The following is a 23,732-nucleotide window of genomic DNA, read 5'->3' as shown; positions in this document are numbered from 1 at the left end:
ATGGATTTACTTAGGGGTTTATTTATGGATTTACCATAAATAAATAAATCTGGACTGTTTTCTTTCCTGGGGATGGCGTTTTCCCACCTGATTCCCTCCCCTCTGAGCTGCTGCAGCACAATCCCACAGGTTGAGATGCCAATGTCACACCACTGGGCACTGAGACAGGTCCAAGACAGTTAAAAAATAAAAATAAAATTTCAAATTAAATAAAAAAATAAAAAAATTAAAACCAACCAAAATACAGCTAAAACATTTGGGTGACGAGAATCTAGAAATGATCATGCTGTGAATTCATCATGGAGGAATTTGAGGCTTACCAATCCCCTAGAGTCAGCCATTCCTCTAGGAATCCTTCAGTCTAATGCTTGCTCAGGACAAAACAAGGGAATAACAGTTACAAAGCAAGAAACAGCACAGAAATTGGTTTCCACCAGGAAAAGGGTGGAAACCTTTCAGAGCTGAACACCCTGGCACTTTTTGGGGAGTGCCACCTTTCCTCTCCTATTCCAGCAGCAGGGAGAGAATTCCTACAGAATTCCTACAGTGTTCTGTCCAGGGCAATCAGTTTCCAGTTCTAAACCTCTGGGAGATTCCTCATGGATCTTTCTTATTTTGGGAAAAGGTGACATGCAGCTGGGCTGAAATCCCCTGTTATTTAACCCTTTTGTGCCATTCTGTAAAATCTGTGGGGAACAGGGATAAGTGACATCCAATTTATTGGATGGTCACTGGAAAACACAAGGAATCCTCAGCCCTTCTTTACTGGCAGCATTTCCAAAAGCAAAACTCACTCTGGGAGTGATTTAAAAAAAAATAAATTGAAAAATATTATCTGTACAGGCAAAAAAAAAGTGACATGATTGAATTTACTAAGGTTAAAAATGAACCTGGGTCAGAAAAGGAGGAGGGCAGGTGTTGAAGGCATGCAGAATTCTCCTCCTGTCCCTGTCACACGTGCCAGCAGAGGCTCTCCTCCCTGGGAAGCCCTGGCTGGCCTCCTCCCCCTCACAAACACAAACCCAGTGATTTTCCTTTTGTGCTGAGCCCTGACCTGACAGCCAAGAGCACCTTGCTCCTAAACCAGTCCCAGCAGCCCAGAAATCCCTGATTCCCAGCACCACCACCCCACTGCTGCCAATCCCTGCCTGGGTTAAACCTGGCACTCCCCACAACCAGAGCTGAAAGCCAAACCCACTCCCTCCAGAGCCACAAAAATCTCAGATTCATTGCACAAAATCCATGCAGGGAGCAAAAACCACGAGGCAAGCAGCGCTGAGGGGCCTCAAGCAGATGGTGGGGGCACAATGAGAGAGCTGTGGCACTGAAACCCTGGTGTGCCAGCTTACCTTCACTCTGCTGGCTGCCTGCACTGCCACTGCCATAGCTGAAGCCTGGCTCTTGGTAGGCTGGTGGGAAACAAGGAGGGGGCAGAGGGTACTGGTAGGGATAGCCTTGGCCCAAGGGCCAGGGGGCAGCAGGGTGGGGCAGGGGTGCCAGCGTGTCCTGGTCCGAGGCGCCGCTGGAACCGTTGTTGAGGTTCAGTGCAGCCAGATCTGGGGAAGGAAAAAAGGGAGAAAGTTTCTCAGTGCAGCCAGATCTGGGGAAGGAAAAAAGGGAGAAAGTTTCTCAGTGCAGCCAGATCTGGGGAAGGAAAAAAGGGAGAAAGTTTCTCAGTGCAGCCAGATCTGGGGAAGGAAAAAAGGGAGAAAGTTTCTCAGTGCAGCCAGATCTGGGGAAGGAAAAAAGGGAGAAAGTTTCTCAGTGCAGCCAGATCTGGGAAAGGAAAAAAGGGGGAAGATTTCTCAGTGCAGCCAGATCTGGGGAAGGAAAAAAGGGAGAAGGTTTCTCAGTGCAGCCAGATCTGGGGAAGGAAAAAAGGGAGAAGGTTTCTCAGTGCAGCCAGATCTGGGGAAGGAAAAAAGGGAGAAGGTTTCTCAGTGCAGCCAGATCTGGGGAAGGAAAAAAGGGAGAAGGTTTCTCAGTGCAGCCAGATCTGGGGAAGGAAAAAAGGGGGAAAGTTTCTCAGTGCAGCCAGATCTGGGGAAGGAAAAAAGGGAGAAAGTTTCTCAGCCAGCAGGTGAAATATCACTGGGAGTTTGTTTATGGAGGTGTTTGAGGTTTAGGAACACCCTGGAATCAGGATTCTCAGCCAGCAGGTGAAATATCACTGGGAGTTTGTTTATGGAGGTGTTTGAGGTGTAGGAACACCCTGGAATCAGGATTCTCAGCCAGCAGGTGAAATATCACTGGGAGTTTGTTTATGGAGGTGTTTGAGGTTTAGGAATGCCCTGGAATCAGGATTCTCACCCAGAAGTGAGAGGGGAGAAAAGGGTGAGGACAGGGTGGGGACATCCCCTGTGCCAGGTGGGAAATTGGGTGGGACTGAGAGCAGGGAATGTGAGGGCTGGCCTGGAACAGGGACTGGGCAGAGTTCCAGAATAAAGCAGGGACTGATGGAAAGGATCTGCTGAAAGGATCCACCTCGGGCAGCACAAGAGCCCAGCCAGGGCTGCAGCCAGGGTGAACCCAAATGGACCCAAAATGGTCCCAAGATCAACCAAAGTGGCCCTAAAATGAACCCGGGATCAACCAAAATGGTCCCAAAATGAACCCAAAATGAACCAAAATGGTCCCAAAATGAACCCAAGATGAACCAAAATGGACCCAAATGGTCCCAAGATCAACCAAAGTGGCCCTAAAATGAACCGGGATCACCAAAATGGTCCCAAAATGAACCCAAAATGAACCAAAATGGTCCCAAAATGAACCCGGGATCAACCAAAATGGACCCAAAATGATCTCAGGATGAACCAAAATGGTCCCAAAATGAACCTGGGATCAACCAAAATGGTCCTAAAATGAACCAAAATGGTCCCAAAACGAACCCAAAATGAACCAAAATGGTCCCAAAATGGCCCCAAAATGAACCCAGGAAGAACCAAAATGGTCCCAGGATGAACGACTGCTCACAGGCTCTGTCATTTTACAAGTTTTGCTCCATTTGCATCTTGGAGTTCATTGTCCAATTATTCATAATTCATAATTAATTCATAATTAACTCATAACAGCCCAGGCAGTCCCAGCCTTGTTTTTCTCTCTCCAGCCCACGGGGTTTGTGCTCCTGGGCTGAGATTTGGATCATTTGTCCTTGGTGCCCAGCTGGAGCAGGAATTGTTTTGTCTCCCTGCTCTGTGCCCAGAGCTCACCATCCCATAATATGAACCCAGACCCACCCTAAAACAGCTCAGAATGTGGAAAACAGAAAATCCAAAATGGCACCCCCAGAAATGAACCCTGGGCCTGATGGGTTCATCCTCCTCCAGGAGCTCTCTGTGCCACCAGGGAGCACCAGCCACTTGTCACACAATTTCAGGGTGATGTCCCCTGTGCTGGGACACCCCAGGAGAGGCAGGGTTGGAAGGGACCTCTGGAGATCCCCCTGGAGCAGGTGACACAGCAATGTGCCCTGCTGGAGCAGGTGACACAGACATGTCCTGCAGGTGACACAGCAATGTGTCCTGCAGGTGACACAGACATGTCCTGCTGAAGCAGGTGACACAGAACTGTCCTGCTGGAGCAGGTGACACAGCCATGTCCTGCAGGTGACACAGCCCTGTCCTGCAGGTGACACAGCCATGTCCTGCAGGTGACACAGCAATGTGTCCTGCAGGTGACACAGCCCTGTCCTGCAGGTGACACAGCAATGTCCTGCTGGAGCAGGTGACACAGCCCTGTCCTGCAGGTGACACAGCCCTGTCCTGCAGGTGACACAGCAATGTCCTGCAGGTGACACAGCCCTGTCCTGCAGGTGACACAGACGTGTCCTGCAGATGACACAGCAATGTCCTGCAGGTGACACAGCCCTGTCCTGCAGGTGACACAGCCATGTCCTGCAGGTGACACAGCCATGTCCTGCAGGTGACACAGCCCTGTCCTGCAGGTGACACAGCCCTGTCCTGCAGGTGACACAGCAATGTCCTGCAGGTGACACAGCCATGTCCTGCAGGTGACACAGCCCTGTCCTGCAGGGTTTGGAATATCTCCAGAGAGACGCCACCTCCCCTGTCATCTCCAGAGCTCTGCCACCCTGATGCAACCCCTCCTGTGAGGACACACTGGGGACAGCCCTGTCCCTCCCAGGGGCACTCACTGCCACAGAGGTCCCCGAAGACGTAGTAGCACTGCTCGGAGAAGGTGATTTTGTTCACAGTGTGCCTGAGGTAGCCGTGTTTCAGCATGGAGCTGGCGTACTTCCGCGCCTCCCGCCGGTCCTTGAAGCCTTCCACGTGTGTGTAAAGCCAGTCCACCACATCTGCTCCTGCAACGGGGACAGCAAGGGGAGACAGGGTCATCTGAGCCACACTGGGACAGCTGGACACTGAAATGGGGTTATCTGAGCCATACTGGGACAGCTGGACACTGAAATGGGGTTATCTGAGCCATACTGGGACAGCTGGACATCTGAAATGGGGTTATCTGAGCCATACTGGGACAGCTGGACATCTGAAATGGGGTTATCTGAGCCAAACTGGGCCAGCTGGACATCTGAAATGGGGTCATCTGAGCCACACTGGGACAGCTGGACATCTGAAATGGGGTTATCTGAGCCAAACTGGGACAGCTGGACATCTGAAATGGGATTATCTGTGCCAAACTGGGCCAGCTGGATATCTGAAATGGGATTATCTGTGCCAAACTGGGCCAGGTGAACATCTGAAATGGGGTTATCTGAGCCAAACTGGGCCAGCTGGACATCTAAAATGGGATTATCTGTGCCAAACTGGGCCAGCTGGACATCTGAAATGGGATTATCTGTGCCAAACTGGGCCAGGTGAACATCTACAAGGGGATTATCTCACCCAAATTGTGCCAGCTAAACCTAAAATGGAATTATCTCAGCCAAACTGTGCCAGCTGAACACCTAAAATGGGATTATCTGGGCCAATCTGTGCCAGCTGAACCCACAATGGGATGATCTGAGCCAATCTGTGCCAGCTGAACCCCTAGCTGGACACAAGAGTGACTTCCTGGCCATAAATGGAACGTGAGGTCCCTGACACAAACCCCAAGGTGACTCAAGGTGTTTCCCTGTCCCAGAAGTGCCCCCGGGGCCGTGCCCACCTATGACGGCGTTGGCGATGGTGATCTTTAACCCCATCCTGGACACAAGAGTGATCTCCTGGCCATAAATGGAACGTGAGGTCCCACACACAAACCCCAAGGTGACTCAAGGTGTTTCCCTGTCCCATGAAGTCCCTGGCTCCCCAAGCCCCCTGGGGCCGTGCCCACCTATGACGGTGTTGGCGATGGTGATCTTTAACCCCATCCTGGACACAAGAGTGACTTCCTGGCCATAAATGGAACGTGAGAGCTCAGACACAAACCCCAAGGTGACTCAAGGTGTTTCCCTGTCCCAGAAGTGCCCCCGGGGCCGTGCCCACCTATGACGGCGTTGGCGATGGTGATCTTTAACCACATCCTGTCCCGGATCTCCAGGCCTGAGTCTGGCAGCTGCATGACCTTGACAATGGTGGCCATGTCACTCTTGACAGTCAGGGGAGACTCCTCCAGCTCTGAAAGGACAGAGCCCAGGGGCTGTGTGACATCAGCCCAGCCTGGGGGAACCGCTCCGCTCCCAGCTGGGCTGAAATCAAAATACAGCTTTACCAACAGAGGCAAAAAATTACAGCAAATATTGAAATAAAATGAAATGAAATGAAATGAAATAAAATGAAATAAAATAAAATAAAATGAAATAAAATAAAATAAAATGAAATAAAATAAAATAAAATAAAACAAAATAAATAAAATAAAATAAAAAAATGAAATGAAATAAAATAAAATAAAATAAAACAAAATAAATAAAATAAAATAAAAAAATGAAATAAAATAAAATGAAATTAAATGAAATGAAATAAAATAAAATAATTAAATACAATAAAATTGGAATAAAATAAAAACAATAAAATTAAAATGAAAATAAAAGTAAAATTTAATTAAATTCAAATAATAAAATGAAATAAAATAAATGCCATACAATACAATAAAATAAAAATAAAAGCAAATAACTTAAATTAAAATAAATTAAAATAATATAATAAAAAAAATAAAATAAAATATAAAATATAATTAAATGAATACAGTAACATACAATTAAAGTAATAAAATAAAAATAAAATGAAATAAAATAAATGCAATAAAATACAAAACAATAAAAAAAATTAAATTAAATACAAAATACAATAAAATAATAAAATAAAAAATAAAATAGAATATAAAATATAATAAAATTGAATACAGTAAAATACAATAAAAATAATAAAATAAAAAATAAAATGAAATAAAATACAAAACAATAAAAAGAAAACCAAATTAAATTAAAATCAAAATAAAATAAAAATTAAATATAAATAAATATATGTAAATAAAATATAAATAAATATAAATAAAATATAAAAATAAAATAAATTTTTAAATAAATAAAATAAAATAAAAAATAAAACAAACCAAAACAAAATAAAGACCCAAAGGTTCCCAAATCCACAGAGTGCATCCCAGCATTTGTAGCAATTGTTCAGATTTTGGGCTGAAGGCCCCAGCTCAGGGACAGAAATGCTGAGTGCCCCCAGCCTGGCAGGGAAGGAAACCCGGGGGGGTTTGGGATCCCTCATTTCCCACTGCAACTCCCAGGAACTCTGGGGGAGTTTTTGGGGTTTGTTCTTTGGGGGTTCCCTGCTCCCAGCCCCATCCCCATGGGGGGACCGTGGTCAGTCCTTGTTCAGCTTTTTAATTAAAGTTCTGGACATTCCTGGGGAGAATTAAATCAAAGAAATCTTCCCTCCTCAGAAGAAATCAGGGATTTCCTCACACAACCCTTCCCAGGCTCCCCCCACAATCCACTCCTCCCAGGATTGCTCTGCCCTCAGTTTTTTTTTGTGGAACACTTGGAAAAAACCCTCCCAAATCCCTCCCCAGCCCTTCCCAGTTCCCACCAGCACAGAACTGCATCCCCAGAGGTTTCCCACATTCCTGAGCAATTTTCACAATAAAACCAGAACAAGGTTGAGGTTGAATTTGTCAAATCCTCCTTCCTGTCCCATCTTCCAGCCCTAGAAAATTCATTTTTCTCTCTGTTTGTAGCCCAGACCCTTCTCCAGCAGCAATTCCAGGACCCTCCCCTCCCTGTTCCCACATCACCCACCTTCCAAAAGCACTTTTGTCCTTTTCCAGCCACCCAAAATTTTGGATTAAAAAAGGTACAGCAAGAGTGAAACAATGAAAACTGAAAATGTTTCTTTCCATACATGCACTGCCCAAAAAAAAATGCATGAAAACATCCCAGACCAGCTCTGCATGCAGCTTCAACACTTACAAACCTCAAATCAACCCTAAAACTTTGCTTTTGCTTCAAGTTAGTTTGGTTAGTGGCAAAAAGCAACATGTCTGGGGGGGAAAAAAAATATACACCAACAAAATAATATTGGGGAGCAATAAATTGTATTTTCTTGGAGACCTGAGATCTGTATTTGTACAGAAAATTGGTATTTTTAAAGTTCTGGCTGCTGTACAAATTCTGAGATGCATCTGAAATGCTCCCATTTATAAAAGAAGGCCATGTGAATATCAGGGAAGGATTTCCCATGTGAAACACAAATGTTGTTGTTGAAACTTATTAAAAACCAACTAAATGTAAGAAGGGAGCTCTCCCATCCACCTGAGTGGATAAAGCTGAATTTATCTTTAAAATTCAACCTCCTGTTTCATGGATAGGCCAAACCAGGAAAAAGGTTGAAATCCAACCCTAATTTCATGTGGGATGTTAAATTTGGCTTTGGCTTGCTCAGTAAAATCTAGGAATATAAAAAAGAACAAAAAATTATTAAAAATTAAAGGAAGGCCATGTGAATATCAGGGAAGGATTTCCCATGTGAAACAAATATGTTGTTGTTGAAACTTATTAAAAATCAACTAAATGCAAGAAGGGAGCTCTCCCATCCACCTGAGTGGATAAACCTGAATTTATCTTTAAAATCCAACCTCCTGTTTCATGGATGTGGCTCTTTCAGACTGCCAAACCAGGAAAAAGGTTGAAATCCAACCCTAATTTCATGTGGGATAATAAAATTATTAAAAAGTATAAAAGGAAGGCCATGTGAATATCAGGGAAGGATTTCCCAAGTGAAACATTGACGTTATTGTTGAAATTTAATAAAAACCAACCAAATGCTCACCTGGAGTGGAAAAACCTGACCCTAGCATTAAAATCCACCAGCAACCACTTGTCCCTGAGACAAAACCCTGACCAAACACCTCCACATCCACCTCCAACCTTGGCCAAAAGCTTTCCTGCCTTCCCCAAGCGCGAGCAGCCGCTCGAGGCCTGGCTGGCGCCGCCGCCGTCACCGTGCCCGTGGCCGGGCCCTGGTGGCCCCGAGCAGCCCCCTGCCCTGGGCTGGCCAGGGGGTGACTTACTTTCCGACTCGGGAATTGAGCTTGTTAGTGAGGAGCTGGTAGATGTGGTGATGCTCATGGAGGGGCTCATACCGTAACGGGGGTACGCTCCCGTCATGGCCGTGGTATGAGAGATCCACGCCGCGGGGTCGATCGGCCGCACCGGCTCAGCTGCGAGGAAAAAGGTACAGGGAATGGGTCAGAAACGGAGGGAATGCCGAGGTTTTGAGAGAGCTGAGGGGTTTGAGCGTGTTTACTTGTGGTTTCTCTGGCTTTCTTGTGGTTTCTCTGGTTTTCTGAGGGGTTCGTGTGGGTGAGGTGCCACAGTCGGCACCACCACAAAGGCCCAGAAAACGGGGTCAGAAATGCAGCAAACACCAAGATTTTGAGAGAGCTGAGGGGTTTGAGCGTGTTTTCTTGTGGTTTCTCTGCTTTTCTTGTGGTTTCTCTGGTTTTCTGAGGCGTTCGTGTGGGTGAGGTGCCACAGTCGGCACCACCACTAAGGGGACAGAAAACAGGCTCAAGATTTTCAGGAAACACCAAGATTTTGAGAGAGCTGAGGGGTTTAATTGTGTTTTCTTGTGGTTTCTCTGGTTTTCTTGTGGTTTTTCTGGTTTTCTTGTGGTTTCTCTGGTTTTCTTGTGGTTTCTCTGGCTTTCTGAGGGGTTCGTGTGGGTGAGGTGCCACAGTCGGCACCACCACTAAGGGGACAGAAAACAGGCTCAAGATTTTCAGGAAACACCAAGGTTTTGAGAGAACTGAGGGGTTTTATTGTGTTTTCTTGTGGTTTTTCTGGTTTTCTTGTGGTTTCTCTGGTTTTCTTGTGGTTTCTCTGGCTTTCTGAGGGGTTCGTGTGGGTGAGGTGCCACAGTCGGCACCAACACAAAGGCCCAGAAAACGGGGTCAGAAATGCAGCAAACACCAAGATTTTGAGAGATCCCAGGGGTTTGATAATGTTTTCTTGTGGTTTCTCTGCTTTTCTTGCGGTTTCACATGACTGAGGTCCCACAGACTGTACCACCACAAAGGGACAGCAAACAGGGTCAGAAATGCAGGAAACACCAAGATTTTAAAAGATCTGAGGGGTTTTCTTTTGGTTATACTGGTTTTACTAGGGGTTTCAACAGAGTGAGGTCCTGTAGTCTGCACCAGACAAACAGCACAGAAAATGGGGTCAAACTTGGAGAAAAGACCAAAATTTTGAAAGATCTGAGGGGTTTTCTCTTGTTCTTTTGTTGTTTCTCTGGTTGCATTTATTCCACCCCATCTTCACTGTCACTGTCACCATCTGTGGACTGGGAACAAACTGGTTCCAGCACCACCAGCACAGCCCTCACCAGCAGGAGGCAGCTGTGTTTGTTAGATGAGCAGAGATCTTTCACTGCTACTGAAAATAAGATAATTTTCATTTTTTTCACGTGTTTCTGCTGCCTCCTGTTGGGTTGCACTAGACACGGATCTTACAGCTTCCCTCACATCTTCAAAACACTCAGTTCTCTCTAAAGGTTCACGGTGAGAAAATGAGGATTTTTAACACTTGGCATAATTATTTCCAAATCTTTTATGAACTGAAAGGTTAAGATCACCTCCCAAAAGTTCAGGAGCTTGATGCAAAGATGTGAACCAAGAGAAAAACTCCCAGGAATTTAATGGGCAGTGGAATTTCAGAGAAAGTACCTCGAAGGCTCCCAATACAGAAGTAAACAAATAAAAGAACTGAATGGGTAGAATCTGTTAGATGCCAAAATAGGTGAAAATATTCCAGATTTTGGGGGCTTCCCAGGAACCCAGCCAAGAGCTCAAATGTGTACTCACCCCTGGGGATGGTGAAATAACTCCTGGGAGTGGGGTCCCAGCATTTGGCTACTGTTAGGCTGATGGGTCTAGGAAGGAAGAAAACAAGTTAGGGATGAGTCTTACATTTCCAACAGAGCTGGAAACGCTACAAGAACTATTTGAAACAAATTTATTCCTATCCAGCAGTTGTCAAGAGAATGAACTTTGTAATATTTTCAGTGTGAATGGTTTTGAGAAGCTTTATAATATTTTCAGTGTGAATGGTTTTCAGAAGCTTTGTAATATTTTCAGTGTGAATGGTTTTGAGAAGCTTTGTCATATTTTCAGTGTGAATGGTTTTGAGAAGCTTTATCATATTTTCAGTATGAAGCACATCAGGAGGAGGTTCCTGGTTTTGCACAGATGACAGCTGGTGGTGAAATCTGTTGGATGATCAGCTCTGGAGATATTAAAATGCTCATCACAAAAACAAAGAGCCCTGCTGAAAGCAGGCACCTCCTCAGTTTGTGTTGGTTTTGGCCAGGACCAACCTCACCTATTCATCATTTACACTAAATTCACAGCTGAGATCAGTTTTGCTGATGGATATCAGAATGTTGATTTCTCTGAGGTTTTCCCAGCCCCAAGAGCTGCACGAGGAGGATAAACAGGAAGGGGTTTTGTGCTGTGCTCACCCTGGTTTGGAGACGATTTCCCGCAGAACCCGAACGGCGTCGTCATTGCTCATGTTCTCAAAATTGACATCGTTCACCTGAAACAGGGCAGAGAGCAGAGGTCAGCCTTTGCAGCAGGAAAGTGAAAGGTGCTTTAATTACTTCATTAATGCCCCAGTTTATCTGCCTGGTCACCACTTCCATCCCACCATTAATGGTCACCACTTCCATTCCTTTGAGGCGTCGTTTCTCAGCGAATCACCGATTTCAGCCATCTTTGGGCCACATTTCTCTGAGGATAAATAAATTCTGTTCCCTGGTGACTCCAGCCCGTGGGGCTGGTGGGATGGCAGAGCAGAGCAGCAGGATTTGGGGACAGGGACCCACCTGTAGCAGCATGTCCCCTGGCTCGATGCGCCCGTCCGCCGCCACCGCTCCTCCCTTCATGATGGAGCCGATGTAGATGCCACCATCGCCCCGGTCATTGCTCTGCCCCACAATGCTGATTCCCAGGAAGTTGTACTTTTCTACATGGACACAAAGGGGAGGGTGGGGAAGGGGAAAAAAAAAAGCAGAGGAAGTGATGTTTCAAAGGTGTTTCAGCTTTGAAATGTCTCAGCACATCAGCGGGGCAAGGTTTGACTTGCAATGATCTCTAATGATGAATATTTGCCTGGCACCTTCAGGGAAAGGCTGCTAAAGACAGGATTTTTTCATCCAAGACAATGTTACTTTTAAAAACAAACCCAGCAAGAGGAAGAGCACTGAAAAGACTTGTCCACACCTGGAAATTAGCTCTGATCACATTAGGCAATGTTTGTTCCACATGTCAGAGAGGCAGGAAGGGTTTGGTGCTGCTGAAAGGTGCTGAATTTGCTGGCAGCTCTGTACATTTCTGCCTCGCTGACAAATGAAACGCAGCAGCAGCAGAAATGCAAACCTCCAGTGCCCTTCTACCCCAATCCCTCACCATTAACTCCACAGCCTGCAGTTCCAGCTCCTTCCCTGGAAGGAACACTGATCTGCTGGTGAAAATGGCCCAGCTCTGGGTTAGAAATCCAGAGAAATACAAAATACATCTCTACCACTCAAAATTCATCATAAAAAACGTGGCTTGTCCTCTTACCCATGTTGAGTGTGACAGTGATGATGTTTAGGGACATGGTGGAGTCAGTGATGCTGCTGAACGAGGACGACTGCAAAACACAACAGGAAAAGTCTCAAGGTTTTAAATGGCTCAGAGTAAGAACTGCTGAGGATTAACTCATCAGGAATTGATTAAGAGGTTTCCAGTTGAAAGGCAGACAGAAATAACTGAGGCTTCCTCAAAATTAAGCCTCACTTAGAAACTTTAAGGAAAGAAATCTGAGCAGAGTCTGCACTTTCTCCAAAGGTCTGATCACAAAACAACCAGAGCACGTTCCTGCACTGAGGTTTCTCAGCTGAACTTCCCCTGGAATTATTTCTGCTTCCTGGCTGTGACTGGCAGGCAAACATTTGGATCCCAAAGTGCCCAGTGCAGTGTGAATTATTGCAGCCACAGCTCCTCCCTAAAGGGAGGAGTGAACAGCACATGATCCAGCAGCAGGGGAGGGGAGAGACACTGCCCTGCCTCCAAAATTAAACACAAAGGTGCTTAGCAAAGACCTTCTAAAGCACCATCCTGTGATCAAATGTGTGTGAGGTCATTCTTTAATGTGTGGAGACGGAGATTTATGGGAGAATAAAACAGATATTTCAGTGTCTGTGGGGTCACCCCCATCCTGCTGCCAAGGACTGGCACGGGGAGGGGCAAAGATTTGGGAATTCCTGTGAGCTCGGATTTCTCCTCCCAGCAGGTCTCAGGGTACCTCACAGCCCTCCCCACATCCTAATGGAGCTTCTCCTGCAGAGACTGGTCTTGGGAAAGACAAGAAAAGGGATCACTGCTCAGTGAGAGGAGAAAGGGAGAGGTGAAAACTTCACTTGGGAGCCGCAGAACATCAAATGCAGAGATTGAGCCCAGCCTGGAGCCTTCCCAGTGAATTCAACAGGCCCAGACCTGTCCTGCATCCCTTCCTGAGTCAAGAATGGCAGTTCAGCTGCCTGGCTGCTGCTGGTGCCAGCCTTACCCTGTCGATCTGCCTCATCCTCTGTTTCCTCCTCCGGCGCTTGTGCTTGCGGATGAGGCGGGACGAGGTGCTCTGCTCCGTGGAGCTGCTCAACCTGAGGGCAAGGAGAGCAAATGTCACCCCTGGCAGGCTCTGCCACCTGCAGCAGCACAGGGAAATCACTCAGACAGCCCAGGAGGAGATTCCAGCTGCAGGACAGCAGGGATCAGAGGAATAATTTAATTATTATATAATTTAGAACTTGTTTTCTTCTGGGAGCAGGTCTGAATGCAACCCACAATGCTCATTTTTGTGAGTCCTGCCATGGTGCTGTATTTCCTTCCACTGTTACCAAGAATTCAAGGCTTGAATTTAAAGAAATCAAACAGAAATTGGTAACAGTGGGACGGTGAATATGATTTACCTTCACACATTCTGTTAAGTTTTATTTCACTGTTTTTTTCCAGACTCTCCAAACCTGTAGAGCTTAAATGTGCCACACTTTACATATAAATCTTTAAGGTCTTTAAGAGTTTGGAGCATTAATCATCCTCCCTTTACAGAGAACAGAATGAGACAGAAATGGATTTGCCCAAATTAATTTCAGGAGCCTGGAACAAAGCCCAGATTATAAAGACACCATTATAACACCAGAGAGACATCTTTCCTCTATTTAATATGTAAGAATAAAAAAAATTTTTTTTGCCGTTTGGGGCAAAAAAAAACCCCAAAAAGACAAAGCAATGCTCCATCATTAACCAAGATTAAAAATTCCAACCTTGTACAACACAAAACAAGCAGTGCCAGGTTTTTCCTCCCAATTTCCACATCCCTGCCTTCCATGTTCCAGCCACGTGCAGGAATGTGACAAAACCTCCAAAACTTGATGCCAGCAATTCCAAAAAGGAATTGTCCCCAGGAAACCCCTCTGGTCTGAAATATTTTTATCGAGTATCAGCCCTGGAGCTGCTCAGAGGGTGTGAATCTCCTGACATTCCCTGGAGCTCACACAACTATTTCAGGCATGTTAACCTTACACACTCCTCCTTCCCCTCCCAGGGAAGAGCAAGAGGTGGGATTTTATAAAAATTAAAAGATGTAAAAAGTGATCATTTCTGGTTGGTAAAACAGCTCACACAGGACCTGAGGTTGGGACAGGAAAAATAAGGAGGTGTCAAAGCCAGGGCTCCCAAAACGGGGCTTGTTCAATATTCAAAGGTTGGCACAAAACCTCCTCTTCCATTTTGCTGTCAATATTCTGCCCCTTCCTGCTTCCTCTTCCATCTCCTCCTCCTCCTCCGTCACCAGAGGATTCAGCTCAAACTTCCCAATTTAGGAGAATCTGAGGGGAGCCAAGGCACTCACCCTCAGTGGAGCTGCCTGCTCCCTACAAGTGCATTTTTCTCCCAAATCAAACCAGCAAATCCAGACTTTCTGGGCCAATCTCTGAGCTGCTGTGATAACATCTGAGGAGTGAAGTTGTTCTTGTTGTATTTCTGCCATTCTGTCGGTGTTAGCGTGGAAGGATGAGAAGCAGCTCCTGAGAAAAGCTCAGGTTTGGTTTAGGGGGACACAAAACATTTCAGGGAGAAATGAAGAGTGAAATGACAGCAGCTGCACAAGGCTGAGCAGAAGGCACTGCAGGAACAATTTGACACCTATTTTCATGGAGCTGTGGCAAATTCCATCATCTCCCCTTGTGATTTCTGCCCAATCCACAGCCTCAATGCATCCTTGCTCAATCCTGAATATTCTGGGAGCATCTGGATGCTAAAAGCAGCTCAAACCTCCTCTCATGAGAAATATTTGGCTCTCTGAAGCATCTCCAGAAATACTGGGGAAAAAGTTGTTATTATTACAATCTGATGAGCAAGACAAGATGGTAAATTTGAGCTTTTGAGACAAATAAAGTGCAAAGATGAAAAACAAATCTGGAATTATCACTGCCAATTAATTTCCTGCACCAGCTACTGCTCAAAACCCTGACTGCACAAATGCCAATAAATACCACAGAAGAGATTTTAAAAATACTGTAGTAATAATAATAATAATAATAATAATAATAATAATAATAATAATAATAATAATAATAATAATAATAATAATAATAATAATAATAATTTTTTCTCCATTCTACAATTCCCAAAGGACAGGGGAAAAAGGCCACATTTGTTAAGGAAAGCTTATCCACATGGCTTAAAAAGAAATTATGGTAATTCCTTAAATGAGAAATAAACAATTTTTTTGGCAGTGAATTCCTTTAGTTGCATTGAACTGAGAGCAGCAATTTCTGAGAATAATCCCAGAGCCACAGATGTCAGATTTGTTAAACCTTCACTTTAGAGAAGACAGAAAAAAAGCTTTTACTGTGAAGTTGCCTACATCAACCAGTGCTCAAAATCCTACCTGCAAACAACAGAAATGTCCAATTTGTTAAAAAAATTGTTAAAAAATTTGTTAATAAATTTGTCAAACACTTGGAATAAAAAGGAAATAAAAGCTTGTGCTCCCACTGTCACTCTGCAGTGTCCTGGAATGTCTGTGAGCAGGTTAATTCACCAAACCATGACATTGTTCTTTAAGTGAAAGGAACAGAATTCCTTGGTGGGAATTACCCAGCTCTGCTCCACTGCTCCATTCAGCCAAACCCAAAGAGAGCAGAGAAGCATCCTCAGCTCCCAGAGCTCTTCCCTTCCAGGACAGCAACATCCCCTCCCTGATTTCCTGCCTCTGTGCCTCCTCCCTGGCAGCTCCTGCACCAGAACCCACCAGAGGCCAGGAGCCAAGGCCACCCCTCTGTCCCCAGGGGACCAAACTGACCCCTCTGTCCCCAAGGGACCAAACTGACCCCTCTGTCCCCAAGGGGTCCCTCAGGAACCAAACTGTCCCCTCTGTCCCCAGGGGATCAAACTGTCCCCTCTGTCCCCAGGGGATGTGTCCAGCAGGGACCAAACTGTCCCCTCTGTCCCCACACTGATGTGTCCCTCAGGAACCAAACTGATCCCTCTGTCCCCAGGCTGGTGTATCCATCAGAGACCAAACTGTCCCCTCTGTCCCCACACTGATGTGTCCCTCAGGAACCAAACTGTCCCCTCTGTCCCCACACTGATGTGTCCCTCAGGAACCAAACTGTCCCCTCTGTCCCCACACTGATGTGTCCCTCAGGAACCAAACTCACCCCTCAGACCCCTCCTCTGTCCCCAGGCTGGTGCCTCCAGCAGCTCTGGAACCTTCTCCATTTGCTCTTTGCCTGATTTGCCTCTACAGAAAACTTCTCCCTGCCAGCAGCAAGTCTCCCGTGCCTGAGAACATCATCCCTGGAACACAACAGCATACCTTGGAGCATTCCTGCACTGGTTCTTCCTGACTAGCTGGCCTGGCAGCTCCTCCTGTGCCAAAAACTCCTGCCCAATCTCCAGAGGGAAAGGCAGGAGCAGCAGCTTCCAAGAATCTCTTTCTTCTCAGGTCAGACTCAGGAAGTTTTATTATTAATTTATTCATCCAGCAGGATTTCGCTGGGTCTGCTCTCATGTGGCCTCCCTGAGCTGATCCTGCCCCACTGCACTGCTGCCATGGAAATTATTCATTTATTTACAAGAAACACAAATCACTGCAGGGTTTTGGTGGTGGTGTTGTTGTGGGCTGCAGGTTTTGGGGGAGGGCTCAAAGCCCTGAAGGCTCTGGGAAGGCTCAGGGTGCACTCAGGGCTAAGGACCAACCCTCCATGCAGGTAAATACCCTGAAAGGTGATTTTTTATAGCTCATTTTGAATGGTTTGGGATGGAAGGGACCTTAAACTCATCTTATTCCAACCCTGCACTTCACTGGGAGTGCAGAATAAGTTCTTGAAATTAATTCAGGCCTAAATCTCCAATGTGAATTTTAATTACCCTTTGGAAACTCTCAGCCTTTAATCAGAATTGTGAAGTCTTTAAACCCTGACCAACTGCAAGAACCAAGAGATCCACCAAGATCCAAAAGCTGATCATGGGTGTAAGCACAGCAGGGGTTCAGGATCTGCAGGAGCAGTTGCTTTTTGCTGTTTTTATTAAAAATCCCACAGTTTTATTAAAATTACCATGTTCTGCCTTATTTGTTTTAGCTGCAGTTCCCTGTGACCCACCAGAGATCTGTCACCCTGCTGTCCTCTAACAAATCCATGCTGGATTTTCAGAGTTCACTGGGATGAACAACAGTTCTACAGCCAGTGGCCAGGAAAATGAAGAATATTCCAGAGAATGTGGCCAGGAAAAGGAAGGAAAATACTTGAGATTGGTTTTACATCCATGTAAATAAGTACTTCAAATCCATGAAATGTATTGGCTTAAAGACTTCTTAAAGAAAAATAGAAATAGATATAACAAAGATGTCTTGAAATGAGAGGTATTTATCAATTAGGGAATAATTCCCACACTCTGCCTACACAAAAAGAAAGAAATAATGAAGAAGCCACAAATAAATGGCAGCCCAGGCTGCCTCTGCAGCTGCAGTAACTTTGATGATTCCTGACCTGCTCATGGGTCTCAGACTGTGCAATTACCCAGGAATTCCTCTATAATTGAGTGTGTGAAGTGCACTCTTATTAGGAACCTCTGCTGACAGTATTTTGGTTTAATATTCACACCCCTGCTTTATAAATAGGCAGGCAGAGTGCTTTGATCTGGCAATGTGGCCATGGCTGCTATGAAAGGAGAGGAGCAGAGCTTTGCTTTCAGCTGGAGCAGTGGTTTGGACCCAATAACAGAGATAAAAACTTCTACAAGAAAAACAAAAATATCTTTAGATATAGATTAGAGATGTAACTCACGGATTTATCCATTGGGTGCAGAGCCTGGACCCCAAAGTGAGCAGGGATTGCACACAGGGATGGCTCTGATGAACAGCCTGGGCTCAAACTGATCCCTCAGGTTTGGATTTTCTGTTTTTCACACTCTGAGCTGCTTTAGGGTGGGTCTGGGTTCATATTATGGGATGGTGAGCTCTGGGCACAGAGCAGGGACACAAAACAATTCCTGCTCCAGCTGGGCACCAAGGACAAATGATCCAAATCTCAGCCCAGGAGCACAAACCCCGTGGGCTGGAGAGAGAAAAACAAGGCTGGGACTGCCTGGGCTGGAGCTGGGATGGGACAGAGACTGCAAGGGGCAAATGGAGCAGAGCTGATCATTTTGGGAGCAATCATCCATTTTTGGGACCATTTGGGTTCGTCTTGGGACCATTTTGGTTCATCTTGGTTCATTTTGGGACCATTTTGGTTCATCTTGGGACCATTTTGGTTCATCTTGGGTTCATCTTGGGTCCATTTTGGTTCATCTTGGGACCATTTTGGGTCCACTTTGGTTCATCTTGGGTTCATTTTGGGACCATTTTGGTTCATCTTGGGTTCATTTTGTGACCATTTTGGTTAATTTTGGGTCCATCTTGGGTGCAGCCCTGGCTGGGCTCTGGTGCTGCCCAAGGTGGCTCCATTGAGGAGAAACTTTCCATCAATCCCTGCTTTATTCTTTAGCTCTGTTCTAGCTCAACCTTCACAAGGCATCAAAATCAGAAAGGAAATGAAAAGAAAATCTAAAAAAAACCCACAAAAAAACCCCCCAAAAAAAAAAAAAAAAAAAAAAAAAAAGAGAGATGAGAGGAGGCCAGGAAGGTGCCCAGAGCTGTGGCCCTGGCAGGGCTGTACCTGCTGGTGTTGTCATCATCCTCAGAGTCGATGAAGCTGCTGGACTCCAGCTCGCTGCTCAGCATGGTGGAGGAGCTGTCGTAGCCAGGGGGGTGCTCCCGGTGCCGCTCCAGCTTGGGGTGCCCGTTGATCCTGGGGGCTGCAGGGCACAAGAGAGGAGGGTTACAGCCCAGGGGGTTGTGGCACCACAGCAGGAGGTGTGGGAGAGGGTTTACAGTGAATTCTGTGAGCCACAGAGAAGTTTGAGAAGAGGAGTTGTGTTTATTCCCTGAAAGAATTTCCTACCAAGGTTGACACAGAAAGCAAGAAAGAAAAAGGATAAAGAAATGTCACCGAAGGGGTCTTGGGGACAGACAAAGGTGACAGAGACTCCATTCTCAGAGGGTATGAAAAGCATTTTATAATCAGAAATCCTGCCTTATGGGCACATCCTGTGCCCTGACTTGCCTTGGGACTGAAGAAGTTTTTTGGATCCTGACACAGCCCCAGTCCCTCCACCCCAGTCAGGCTCAATTTTGCAGTCCCAGCCCTCCTGCAGTCACAAACTGCAGTGAAAACTCCTCACATTGCAGCAGCCAGGGGAAATCTGCAGCTGCTGCTCTTCCCAAACATTTGGGATCTGTGAGTCTGCCCACAGGAGGGGCTCTCCAGCACAGGCATTCCTCCCTGGCTGCTCAAGGGTTAAATTCACCCCACTGCAAAGTGGCTGTTGAAACCTCAGCGTCACACTTGGCATCTGCAGACTCGTCAGAAACCCAGCAGCAGCTATAAAACATTCCTCAACACCCAAAAAAAACCCTCTTGTCCCTTAATTACCTCGCTAATTAGAGCTTCCACTGTCCCCTTCCCCACTCCTCCTCAGCAAACTGACATGGCAGCTTTGTTCCTCCCAGCCAGGGGTCCCCAGCACACCTCCCACCACCCTAATTAAGATCCTCACTCCACTTTCACTTCATTAGAACTTTGTCAGCCTCCCAAAGCAATGAGAACTTTTATGGCTTGAAAAGCGGGAGCTCTGACACCTTGGGGTTTTTTATTTTCCACATCAGTTTTCCTCGAGGTTTTCTTGGTGTTTGTATCTGCAGTGCCACACAGCTCCAAGAAAGGAGATTTATTACATTCCTCGAGCCACCATCAGTGTGGGGATTGTTTAAAATCAGAGAATGCACAAGCACAGATGGAGAGGCACTGTCTGTGCACTTAAAACAGGAATACAATTGAAGGGAAATGGGTGGAAGAGCTTAGGGAACCCCCAAATCCTTCTGCATTTTCAATGGGAAGAGGTGTGAAAACGCTGTCAGATCACCCAGTTGTGTCCCACACCTTCCAGCTGCAATCAATATTTATCACTGTGTGTGTGGGATTGCCCAGCAGAAATTCAGCAGGAACAGCTTTTGTGGGGTGAGCAATCCTGCAGCCATGAAGGGAAATGTGGGAGCTCAGCCCATCCCTCCTGATGTCCAGAGCTACCCAGAGAACCCTTGGGGGGCTCGGGAGCCTTGGAATGTTGCCAGAAGCACTTGGTGGATGGATTTTGATCCATCAGGGATGTGCCAGCAGTGTATGAGGAGATGGAACCTGTGGGAATCACTCGGGTGTGAATGGTGAAGGGAAGACACAATTATAGGGTAAATCCCAGATTTTGGGGTTTGGGTACAGGGGGGTTGTGGAGACAAGATGGAGCAATCAGGGCGTGTCACAAGGGCTCTTCTTTCTTCTCCTTGTCATCCATCTGCTGTGGTGTTGGCACTTGGGGATTGGTCTGGGGTGAGGGTGCACTGGGTGACGAGGGTGACAGGTATTGGGGATAAAAGGTAAATCTGATATTTGTAGTTTTTGTTATAAAAGCTGTGCCCGCCTTGGGGGTGGTCAGAGTGCCTTTGGCTGCCCTGCTGGTCAGATCCAGGTCGGGCAGAGAAGGGACTTTGTAGATAAGAAACAATAAACAATTCTGAAAACCGAAAAAACCCAGAGTCCAGACTCATCCTTTGAGTGTGCAAGAACCATCCTAAGGGTGTGTGGGAGCAGAGATGGACACCCCAACCCCATGGGGAAACATCCAGCTGTGCTGAACACCCCACCCAGGCACCACACTGCTCACTGCCACTGGAGAACCCGGGGAATTCTCCACCACCCCAACTCCAAACCAAACCTCTACAAGGATCTTCTTGCACTTCAAGCCCACACTCAAAGCTGGCAACGTTTCCCAGTAAAATCAGGAAGCAATTTTTGTAAATTAAAACGGAGAGAAGCACAGAAAAAAAATCTTTGTTAATGCTGGGGTTTTCCCAACCTTCACTCTCAATTCCAGTGCTCTGGGCTCAGCCTGTTTGACCTGCTCAGGCTCCAGCTCAGTGTTTTTCTCTGCTCCCAAATGGCTCCTTGACACCTTTTCTCACTTGACCTCTTTGAAATGAAGGCTGCAACACCCTGCCCCTGCTTTCTGGTGGAACAAGAACTCCCTTCCCTTGAGGGAAGAAATCCTCTTTGCCAGGGTGGGTGATTCTTTGTGCCAAACCCTTCCAAGCTGTCCAGCTGGGTGAGCTGTTCCTGTGCCACTGGAATAAATCCCGTGGCACAAAGCTGTGAGTAACACAGAGCTCCAGCAGCTCCCTGTCATTTGGGCATTACCCAAACGAGTCCCTGCAGGAGCACATCAAACACTCTCACTGCCTCTCCTGCTCCCTGCAGGGACAGCAGGATTTTCCCAGCACACAGCTGCTGGAACAGCTGGATCCAGCTCTCACAGCCCTTTCCCCATCCTTGTCCCCCTTCTCCTAGGGCTGCTCCCCCATTTTCCATCCAGACAAGAGCAATCTTGTGATCATTGTTATGAAAAGGCCTGAAAATCCTTCCCAGAATTTGGGTATTATAAATATAATAATAATAATGATTATTATATAATAATATATAATATAATATAAATATAATAATATAGAATATAATATAATATAATATAATATAATATATACATATAATATAATATATATAATATCAATATAATATAATAAATATATATCAATATATCATATATTAATCATAATATTATAAAATACCCACAATTTGGGTATTTCACGTCTTTTCACTTCTTTTGGCAATTCAGGACACAGAGCTCATTTCAGATTTGCTTTCCACTGGAACAACACACTCCTGGTGTTGTTCTTGCACTGGGTGTTGTTGCTGCTAAATGAAATATTGTTATGGCCACAGAACATTAAATAATGCCTTCTAAAGCAGCTGCCCCTGCTCTGTGCACACTGACAGAACTCACCTGCTGCAGGCTAAATTCAGAGAACAGAAATGTTTGGGACAGGTTCTTGCCAGGACTTTGGTAAAAGGAGGAAATTTAATCCCATTTCCTTCTCAAGGGAAATGCAGGAATTGGTTTCAGACCACTCCAGTGCTCAAACAATTGATCAAAAATCAAAGTTGATTTAATGCTTAAAACAACTCTCCTTTCCACATTCTTCCTGCAGCAAGTTTTTAATCAACACTGTGAGAGGATTTTGACTCTGTCAGTTCCCAAAGGAATCCCAGTCAGGATCATGCACAGACAGCTCCCTGCTCCTCCTCCTGAGGGGTTTCCATCCCCTCCTCATCTGTCGAAGGGTTAAATGAGCACAATCCTTCAGGATAAATCTGATTTTGGGTTCTGATGGATCAAGGGATCTGCAGCCAGGAGTCCGTCTCTCCTGAGGGGTTTCCATCCCCTCCTCATCTGTCGAAGGGTTAAATGAGCCCAATCCCCCAGGATAAATCTGATTTCTGGGGTTCTGACTGGATTCAAAGGGCTCTGCAGCCAGGATCAGCTCCCTGCTCCTCCTTCTGAGGGGTTTCCATCCCCTCCTCATCTGTCGAAGGGTTAAATGAGCACAATCCTTCAGGATAAATCTGATTTCTGGGGTTCTGACTGGATTCAAGGAATCTGCAGCCAGGATCAGCTCCCTGCTCCTCCTCCTGAGGGGTTTCCATCCCCTCCTCATCTGTGGAAGGGTTAAATGAGCACAATCCTTCAGGATAAATCTGATTTCTGGGGTTCTGACTGGATTCAAAGGGCTCTGCAGCCAGGATCAGCTCCCTGCTCCTCCCCCTGAGGGGTTACCTCCCCTTCCTCATCAGTGGCAAGGGTTAAATGAGCCCAATCCTTCAGGATAAATCTGATTTCTGGGGTTCTGACTGGATTCAATGAATCTGCAGCCAGGATCAGCTCCCTGCTCCTCCCCCTGAGGGATTTCCATCCCCTCCTCACCACTGACACTCTGAAAGTGTTAAATGAGCCCAATCCCCCAGGATAAATCTGATTTCTAACTGGAGGCAATGCTCTGGTGGGTGGAGCTGTGAGTAAAGGCTGTGATGGCATTTCTTGGGCCCAAGCATTCCAAATTCTGCCCCATTTTTACACAATGGGTGGCACCTATTAATTCTTAATTAAGCCTGGCAATTCTTGTCTGGCAATGAATGAAAAACCCAAGCTTCCTTTGATGTACAGACAAGAGATGGAGCTGTGCATTTTATAGGTGCACTCTGGGTGCATTTAGGTACAAAAAAAGACCTTCAGAGCCTCTGTTCCAGCAGCAGAAAACACCACAGCTGATCCAAACCCTGAGAAAACAACAGCCAAGCTCCTCATCTTCTCGTGCTACACAGAGCTCTGCACACTGGCCAAAACAGCCTCTCTGCCACTTCGCTCGGGAGTGTTGCTGGGAAAAACACTGAGCTTCAAAGAACTTCAGAGCAATGAGGGAATTATTGCATTAAAATAATAATGAAGAGTCCCTGAAAGCTGGCAGGAATGCAGCCAGGAGTTCTTGGGGGGGAGGAGGAGGAGGAGGTGGAGGAGGAGGGCAGGAGGAGGGCAGGAGGAGCTGTGAGGAAGATGAGGAGGGCAGGATGGGCTGTGAGGATGGATGAGGAGGGCAGGATAAGCTGTGAGGAAGAGGAGGGCAGGATGAGCTGAGGAAGAGGAGGGCAGGATGGGCTGTGAGGAAGAGGAGGGCAGGATGAGCTGTGAGGAAGAGGAGGGCAGGAGGAGCTGTGAGGAAGAGGAGGGCAGGATGA

At 46.2% G+C, this 23,732-nt stretch overlaps 1 protein-coding gene across 1 annotated transcript in view; it reads right to left on the bottom strand.

Annotated features, from left to right (window-relative positions):
- DVL1 (dishevelled segment polarity protein 1) overlaps positions 1 to 23,732 on the bottom strand; it is a 37,187-nt gene that overhangs the window by 2,933 nt on the left and 10,522 nt on the right. Inside the window, exons 3-12 of the mRNA XM_050982735.1 lie at positions 18,675 to 18,955; positions 13,016 to 13,109; positions 12,031 to 12,100; positions 11,292 to 11,431; positions 10,926 to 11,002; positions 10,270 to 10,337; positions 8,476 to 8,625; positions 5,445 to 5,576; positions 4,154 to 4,321; positions 1,350 to 1,556 (exon numbers count right to left, since the gene is read on the bottom strand). Coding sequence (XP_050838692.1) covers positions 1,350 to 1,556; positions 4,154 to 4,321; positions 5,445 to 5,576; positions 8,476 to 8,625; positions 10,270 to 10,337; positions 10,926 to 11,002; positions 11,292 to 11,431; positions 12,031 to 12,100; positions 13,016 to 13,109; positions 18,675 to 18,955 — 1,387 coding nt within the window. The remainder of the gene's footprint in view (positions 1 to 1,349; positions 1,557 to 4,153; positions 4,322 to 5,444; positions 5,577 to 8,475; positions 8,626 to 10,269; positions 10,338 to 10,925; positions 11,003 to 11,291; positions 11,432 to 12,030; positions 12,101 to 13,015; positions 13,110 to 18,674; positions 18,956 to 23,732) is intronic.

The sequence above is a fragment of the Serinus canaria genome, chromosome 21, assembly GCF_022539315.1.
Source record: "Serinus canaria isolate serCan28SL12 chromosome 21, serCan2020, whole genome shotgun sequence".
Classification (NCBI taxonomy): domain Eukaryota; kingdom Metazoa; phylum Chordata; class Aves; order Passeriformes; family Fringillidae; genus Serinus; species Serinus canaria.
Note: the sequence above shows the minus strand (reverse complement) of the source record. Positions and strands in the feature narration are given on the sequence as shown.